The sequence below is a fragment of the Sciurus vulgaris genome, assembly GCF_902686455.1.
Source record: "Sciurus vulgaris genome assembly, chromosome: 7".
Lineage (NCBI taxonomy): Eukaryota > Metazoa > Chordata > Mammalia > Rodentia > Sciuridae > Sciurus > Sciurus vulgaris.
In genome coordinates, this window is record NC_136467.1 from 123,458,357 (window position 1) to 123,466,253 (window position 7,897).

The 7,897-nt window shown below is 54.9% G+C and overlaps 1 protein-coding gene across 2 annotated transcripts; it reads left to right on the plus strand.

Annotated features, from left to right (window-relative positions):
• The first annotated feature begins 739 nt into the window (after nt 1-739).
• Nucleotides 740-7,737, plus strand: BAK1 (BCL2 antagonist/killer 1). Of its 2 annotated transcripts, XM_079147263.1 has the most exons (7): nt 740-984; nt 2,932-3,026; nt 3,943-4,078; nt 4,405-4,548; nt 5,820-5,834; nt 6,143-6,323; nt 6,420-7,737. In XM_079147263.1, exons 2-7 carry the CDS (start codon nt 2,963-2,965, stop codon nt 6,522-6,524), a joined length of 645 nt encoding a protein of 214 aa, XP_079003389.1. In that variant the 5' UTR covers nt 740-984; nt 2,932-2,962; the 3' UTR covers nt 6,525-7,737. The 2 variants fall into 2 exon arrangements, with proteins under 2 accessions (XP_079003389.1, XP_079003390.1); XM_079147264.1 differs by lacking the exon at nt 5,820-5,834.
• Nucleotides 7,738-7,897: the final 160 nt, after the last annotated feature.

The following is a 7,897-nucleotide window of genomic DNA, read 5'->3' on the forward strand; positions in this document are numbered from 1 at the left end:
CACTTCTGTCCTGGAGTTTTATCCTGTGCTTGGGAACATTCCCAAAGCCACAGGGCATCTGTCCTCCCTCTTCCCCTGCCTGGCTTGCCCAGGTCCAGGTGGTAGCACAGACTCCAGGGTCTTCATCTCTGCTTCCCTGCTTGTCACCTTCAAGTTTTGGGATCCAAAGTACCTGGTGTACAGATGTGGTTACACAGTGAATCTCAGTTTAGTATTATTTTTTTATTTTATTTTTTTGGGGTGCTGGGGATCGAACACAAGGCCTTCTGCTTGCAAGGCAAGCACCCTACTGACTGAGCTATCTCCCCAGCCCCTCAGTTTAGTATTATTATTCACCACCCATGAATCTAATTATGAGCCCAGCTCAGTGACCTTGGGAGAGTTCCTCAGACCAGTGGAGCCTCACTTTGTCCATTTGTAAGATGGATCTAGTCAACAGCCCCTACTTCCAAAGGTGTGGAGCGCATACAAGGAAAGAAGAATTGCTAAACTGCATGGCTAACGGCAGTGCTTAAGAAACTTTGCCATCATGGTTTCTTATTAGTGTTGACTGAGGGAAGAGGGGAAAGATAAGGAGAACTGGAATAAGGGGTGGGAAAAGCAGTGAGTCCGGGGAAGCCTTTCTGTCTGGCTGGGATGTGGGCGGGGGCGGGGGGCGGTAAGGACCAGCTGCTCCCTAGCCCACCCAGACCATCCCTCCAGGCTATAGGCCTGTGCATCCGCATCCGGTGGCCACCAAGCAACTTCCTCTAGAGGGAGCTGATTGCAGCCGGGTGCTGCCGGCACCTCTATGATCGGTGGAGCCGCGCGGGTCCCTGGGGCCGCACCGGGACAAGCAAGAGCTGCATCCTGACACCAAGAATGCACTGACGCCGGTTCCTGGAAGCTGGGCCCGAAACCCTGCCCTGGGAGCGACCACCAGTCCCTCGGGATCTTCGGCCTTGGCCCTGCTGAGCATTTGGATCTGGACCGGAGTCTGGACAGGTAAGCTGGCAGTTTCCTCCATCTTCCCTAATCCTGCCAGTTCCAGCCCCAGGGTGGGTCAGTGAGCCCACCGAAAACTGGGTGGAGAGGGGAAGCCTCGAGGTTTTGCCGGGCAGGTTCAACATGCCCGCTGGGGGCCTGGTCACCACAGGCTACCTCTAGATTCCCCACCAAACAGCTTCCCCTCTTGCCCCGGCCCTGGATGGCTCTGAATGCCAGAAAACCGGATACTTTAGCAATCTGGGGGGTTGGGAGTGGAGGTCAGAGCCAAGGTCAAGGGTGGGGAATAGAACTTTCACAGAGCTTCCTGCTGCCTCAGGATCCTAGTCTGAGTCTAGGGCCAGGCCAGGCATATCTTCCCGGGGGAACATCCATCCTGGGCCCAGCAAGCCAAGGAGGTGGGGGTGGAATGGGAAGTAGGCCACTTGAATGGTGGGGTAGGCGGAGCCCCTGGTCAGCACAGGCCACTGACTTTGGGGTCTGTTCTGAGACTCTGCCTGCTCTCCAGCAGTGAGTCCCTGGGGAGGATGGTGTTAGAGGGAATTGGTGATTTAGTCAGCATCCCCTGGCAGTGCTGTCCTGAGGGGACCAGATTTTGGAGACCAGAGAAGAAGAAAGGGTGTCTTTCTCAGGAAGGAGCCACCGATGTGAAGTGTGCAGGCAAAGATTTGTACGAGGCCTGGCTCCCAGGGGACAGGAGGGTCTGCCTTTGCCTCATTCTTGTCCCTAAGAGGGTAGAGGTAGGAAAAATTGAGTGCACAGGTGGGCCAGCTCTCCTCTTCCCCTTCTCAGAGAGCGCTTGGGTAACTTTCAAAAATGGTCCCAGGCCTAAGCGGAAGGAGGGTGAGTGAGGGTATCCAGGTCCAGGGCCGGGTAGAGGGTCTGCTGTGCTTGGAAGAGGGTGGGGCTGTGTCCTCTTCAAGGACAGGAGGAGGGGCGCTTCCTGCCAGGGTGATGGAGGACACTTGGAAAGAAATGGGGCTCTGGAAGGGGTACAAACTGAAAGTGAAACAGTTGAAATCAGGAAATACTCCCTGTGCCGGGCTCCAGGCCATGCTCGGACTGGGCAGAGAGGAAAACGGGCTGGGAACAGCAGCGCAGGTGTGCGGCGGGGCTGCACGGTTTGAGGCAGGGTGGGGGCCATGTCACCCTGACTCCTGAGGTCCCCATCAGCTCACTGCAGGGCAGGAGTGGAGAGGGCACAAACAGGAGGGAAATGGAGAGAGCTGCCCTGGAAAAAGGGACACCATCTGAGGTCCACAGACTGGAAGGTAAATGAGCGTGGTGTGTACTCGCAGAGCTTCAGATAACCACCCTGCCCTGCCCCGACTAGCTCCATGGCCTCAGGCACTCCCCGCATGGTGCCTTACTTTCCCCACCTGTACACTGAGGGTGGTGAGGCCTTATCTCACTAGGGTATGTGAGTTTTTAACCCTCACATGGTAGGAGTACACCCTAGACTCTCAGGAAGCGTTTGTGGCTAAAAGGCCTGAGTTGGAAAACAGGTGCGTTCCTGCCAGCCAAGGGGAAGTGGGCCTTTGAGGAGGGCCTTCATGGGTCACTGGCTGGGAGGTGTCGACCTGCAGCAGTATGTGCTGGGGAGGGTGCTGGCAGCCCGAGGAGTAGCTGAAAGAAATCTCAGCCTCTGAAACTAGTGTCACTCACTCAGGAGTGATGTGAAACGGGACACAAGAGCCACCAGGGCATGGCTGTGACCACACCCTCCCAGAGGTCCCGAGGGCCAATGCAGACACCTTGGTCTTTTCCCTAACTGCCTCACCTTTCCAATCCCATCTCCTTTGAAGGATGGCCAGTGACGTGCTCAATGAGTTCTCTTTCCTCTTGGAAGAAGCCACTGGGACCCAAGATAGTGGCAACATCTCTGGGGGCCCTCGTCAGAGGCCCCTGCCCATAACCATCTCTTCTTTTTCTCACCCATTCCCACAGGTTGACACTGTCCTCTACTGAAACCTGAAAAATGGCATCTGGGCAAGGTCCAGGTCCTCCCAGTGAAGAGTGTGGAGAGCCAACCTCCGATTCTGGTAAGGGTCTTCTTGACTATGAATTCCCATAACCACAATAGGGCCAAGAGGACTTAGGGCTGAGGTCCACTTAGCCCCTCAGAAAAAGGAGAAAAGTATCTCCCAGCCCAAGGCTGATGGCCCGCTGGGCTCAGAAGTGGGAGCTGGAGTTGAGGCCAAGCTGAAGTGGGAGGAGTCCAAGTTGGGAGGGTCCAGAGGTTGGGAGAGGCCCAGAGCCAGCATGCAAGTGGGCACAGTGCCATCCCTGGGCGGAAGGGCAGGGCTGAAGGTGAGGGAGGACAGGAAGATGGGGCCTGGATGTTGTATCCCTGTAGTAGGAGAAATAAGGAAGTGAACTGGCTTATCAGTGAGTCAGGTTCGCTGAACAGGGAACGCAATTGTTGTGACTTGGGGAGGAAGTAAGATGGCCGCCTATGTTCCCTCTTCCAAGTGGACGGCCAGTGAGGCCGAGCTTGCAACCACTAGAGGCCGTTTGCCCGGACTCGGGGTTCAGGTCTTGTATGTTGCTATCTCCCTTTGTGACTTTTCTTGGCCCAAGACTACCATTTGGGATTCTATTTCTCTGACTTCCTAAGCCCTAAGGCCTGGGTACCTCATGCACACTGAAATAGTCTTGGGAGCCCACATGCCTGGAATTACAGGTTGGCTCCACTGCTTGTTCCATTTGTGTGACCTGTGGTCCCCTCTGCTGTGGTTTCTGTAAACTGGAACTCACCCGCTTCCTGGCTGACTGTGAGGACTGAATGAAAATCCCAGCAGAGGACCCCAGAGTGACACTAGGTCACAGGGGCAGGAGTAGGAACATTTCTGTCCACACATGAGGATAGCTGTGGCTTTGAGGAAGAGAGCACCCCCCACAAAGGATGAGCTGCTGGGGTCCAGTCTTCCCTTGCTGACTCCCAGCTTTGACTCTCAGAGCAGCAGGTAGCCCGGGACACAGAGGAGGTTTTCCGCAGCTATGTTTTTCATCGCCATCGGCAGGAGCAGGAGGCCGAGGGGGCGGCTGCCCCTGTTGACCCAGAGATGATTGCCTTGCCCCTAGAACCTACCAGGTGAGCTCAAGCCCCCACGGGGACATCTTTAGCGGGACGGAGGCTCATGTGGGGCTCTGTGTGGGTCTGGGAGCCAGGGAGGTCTGGGGAGTTCTCTCCTCCCATTACCACTCCTTTCTCGTTTTGGTTCCCACTCCCATATAAGATCATGCCCCGCTTCGACCTGTGCCTGCCCCTTGTCCCTGAGCCTAGCCTTCACATTGGCTAACACTATCAGGGACCTCCACGGAGAGGTACACAAAGCTGGGGCCCCTTGGGTGGAACCCCTCTGCTGCAAGCCCAGGCGCCAGAGCCAATTGCCCCCCCACTGCCTCCCGCTCCTGCAGTACCATGGGGCAGGTGGGTCGGCAGCTCGCCATCATCGGTGACGACATCAACCGGCGCTATGACTCCGAGTTCCAGAGCATGCTGCAACAACTGCAGCCTACAGCCGCAAATGCCTATGAGCTCTTCACCAAGATCGCCTCCAGGTACCCAGCGGTCACTCTGTTCTGCCGTCCTGTCACCACTGTTCTGCGCCCCACATATGCGATGGGCTCTCCAGCATGGGTGGACACACTCTTCCTTGTCAGTGTCGGGACATGTGTGCTGTCCCTGGTGTCTGTTCGCTCACTGTGGTCTTGGGCCCTGTCTTTCTCTCTCTCTCTCTCTCTCTCTCTCTGGGTTCCAGACTCATCCTGTGTGCACAAGCTCACAGATCCTATGAGCTCTGACACCAGGGACTTGACCAGTTAGATCAGGACACTAGAGGAGCCCTGGGTGGGGATGGTAAGATGGGCCATCTAGGGATGGCCCAGAAATGCTAAGGGTGCTAAACTCCGCCAGGACCTGGAAATGGCTCTCAGCAATCTGGCACCGAGGAGGCAATCTCACATAGTGAGCAAAGACATCAAACACAACTTGGGGTGTAGCTCAGTGGAAAAGTGCTTGCTTAGTATGTGCGAGGCTCTGGGTTCAATTCCTAGAACCTCAGGAAAAAAAAGAAAAAACCGATTCTGATTTAACTTTTTTTTTTTTTTTTTTGGTACCTAGAGGAGCTTTACCTCTGAGCCACATCCCAGCCCTTTTTCCCTTTTTTATTTTTTATTTTTTTGGGGGATGCCAGGGATTGAACTCAGGCACTCAACTGAGCCACATCCCAACCCTATTTTGCATTTTATTTAGAGACAGGGTCTTGTTGAGTTACTTAGCACTTAGCTTTCGCAGAGGTTGGCTTTGAACTCACATTCCTCCTGCCTGGGCCTCCTGAGCCGCTGGGATTACCGGCCTGCGCCACCACGCCCAGCTTTATTTTTTATTTTGAGGCAGGGTCTTGCTAAATTGCTGAAGGCCTTACAAAATTGCCAAGGCTAGCCTTGAACTTGTGATTCTCCTGCCTTGGCCTCCTGAGTTGATGGGCTCACAGGCATGTGCCACCACGCCCAGCCTCAAATCTCAGCTTTATCTTTGATTGCAGTTGTGAAACTTCTAGACCTCAGTCTCCTGGTCTGTGAAAGAGGAACGATACTCTTCAAACAGTGTCATCACTTGCAAAGTGTCATTTCACATGAGTTAGGGAGTTGTGTCAGGGAAAATCAAAGGTGGTGATGGTGGGGGTAGATTTAGAATTAGTGCTCAGAGCTGAAATGTCCAGCTCATGTCTTTAGAGGCCACCATGCCCCCGTGCTGCTGTAATTCTGGGACCTGTCCTAATCTTTCTTCTGTCATTTTCTCTCTGCTGTCCCTCGGGCTGCCAGGCCAGCAGCAACACCCACAGGTAATCTCCCTGCTGCTTCTGTCCACTCATTTACCTTCTGCCCCTTCCATGCCCCTTAGGCCCATAGCCTTGGGGAGCTACACTCCAGTAGTAGCTCATATGCCCTCTGAGCTTTCTCCTTTCACAGAGACCCAGGCCTTTCCCAAATCAAGACCAGGCTAAGGCAGCCTCTGCAGCTCTGATTCCTAGCTAAGCCATTTAGCTTCCCAGCTGGGAGAGGGGTGGAGTGTGAGGAGGCAGGAGAGGGAGGGAAGGTGGAAGGGGCTCCTGGGAGCTCTCCACTGACCTATGGGATGCTGTGCTCACAGCCTGTTTGAGAGTGGCATCAACTGGGGCCGTGTGGTGGCTCTCCTGGGCTTCGGCTATCGCCTGGCCTTACACGTCTACCAGCGAGGCCTGACAGGCTTCTTGGGCCAGGTGACCCGCTTCGTGGCCGACTTCATGTTGCACCGCTGCATTGCCCGGTGGATCGCGCAGAGAGGAGGCTGGGTGAGTGCCTAGGGGTGGCACAGTCCTTCCTGCTGTTGGGGTTGCCCTGGGGCCAGGGTACCAGCCTCTTTTTGACTACCTCATCTCTTCTGGCAGGTGGCAGCCCTGGACTTGGGCAACGGCCCAATCCGGAATGTGCTGGTGGTTCTGGCTGTGGTTCTGTTGGGTCAGTTTGTGGTACGAAGATTCTTCAAGTCATGACTCCTGGGGAGCCCTTTGGGGTCCCAGTGGAGACTCCTGCCTGAATTTCAGCCAAAATCCCTCCCCTCTCCCCTGCAGGGGTTCCCCGCAAGAGTACAGAAGCTTTAGCAAATGGGCATTCCAGCAGAGGGCCCTGCCCAGGGGTCATTCAGGCTGTACAGGTGCCCCAATGTTGCATGGTGCTAATGGGCCCCCTCTCTGTACCCCATCCTGTCAGAGAGGGGCTGTAGCCTCTTCCCTCAGCTCTCTGGGACCCCCTGAGTCCTGTCTTGAAGGCATTGGGGAGATTGATACCTTAGGGAGGCAAGAGGCTGGGAACTACTTCTTCCCAGGAAGTTTTAATGGTTTTAGCTTTTTATAATACCCTTGGGAGGACCCATCCCCTTTCCCACCACTCTGTCAAGGTCAGGTTATCTAGGATTTGGTGGTCAGTGGGTCAAACCTGTGTTTCCCAAAACAGCTATTCTGGAAGATCAGAGCCTAAGAGGTGGGACTTGAGCACAGTCCTGGCCCTCCATAAACATGGCTCCCAGGAACAAGACTGGTTGGGATGAGAGGGTTAAGATCCTGCTCCCACCCCCCCACCCCATGTTGGCCTTGTTGGACTCTCAGGGATTCTGGGCCTGGGGTGTGAGGTAGAGGTGGGGTTGGAGGTGGCAGTGCAGACTAGAATGTTCTGAACATATCCATCAGGACCCTCCAAGCCTGCCACCCACCCACCCCCAGGTCCTCTCAGTTTTTCCCCTTCCCCTCACCTGATAACTACTTGCTTCCAACCCAGTCACTACAGTTATAGATACTCCCCAGGTTCCTTGGTTGAGCAGGTCTTAACCCCTCCTACCCAGAGTGCAGGGCCTAGGACTTGGTTTGTTACAAGGAAAAGGAGTAGGGAGTGTCTGAGTGGGAGAGGGTCTATACCACCAGGAGCCATCCAGGACCTGGAATCTCTTGGCCTGGGCACAGTGTAATCTGAATGGGAGAACTGTGAATACTTGAACTCCACCCTTACCCCACCCTCCATGCTCCTCACCTGCCTAGGCCCCTCCTGGAGGCAGTACCTTTTGTATCTTGCACAGCCTAGGGACTTGGGAGTAAGTGGAGGGAAGTTGTTGATTAAGCCAAATGCAGGGAGGGGATACAGATGGAGACTGCTGGCCACCTGACACCCCTGTCCTCTGACTGTGTTTGGAAATAAACTGTGCAATCCTCCCACCCCACCTGGTATTTCTGTATCCTCTGCTATCTCAGTCCATCAGACTCGACTGCAGGAAGCTGAGCATGCTGGCAGGTACCTATCTTATTACTGAATAAGGTCTCTCTAGGCCTCCAGAATCCTGAAATTGGGTGTGGTTCTCCACCTAGAGGACTAGAAG

Bases quoted from the DNA above. Each gene is read 5' to 3' on its own strand.
- BAK1 (XM_079147263.1), top strand. From the start codon at position 2,963: ATGGCATCTGGGCAAGGTCCAGGTCCTCCCAGTGAAGAGTGTGGAGAG. The intron at 4,079-4,404 runs GTGAGCTCAAGC...CCGCTCCTGCAG, and splicing joins TTGCCCCTAGAACCTACCAG to TACCATGGGGCAGGTGGGTC. The intron at 6,324-6,419 runs GTGAGTGCCTAG...CTCTTCTGGCAG, and splicing joins TCGCGCAGAGAGGAGGCTGG to GTGGCAGCCCTGGACTTGGG.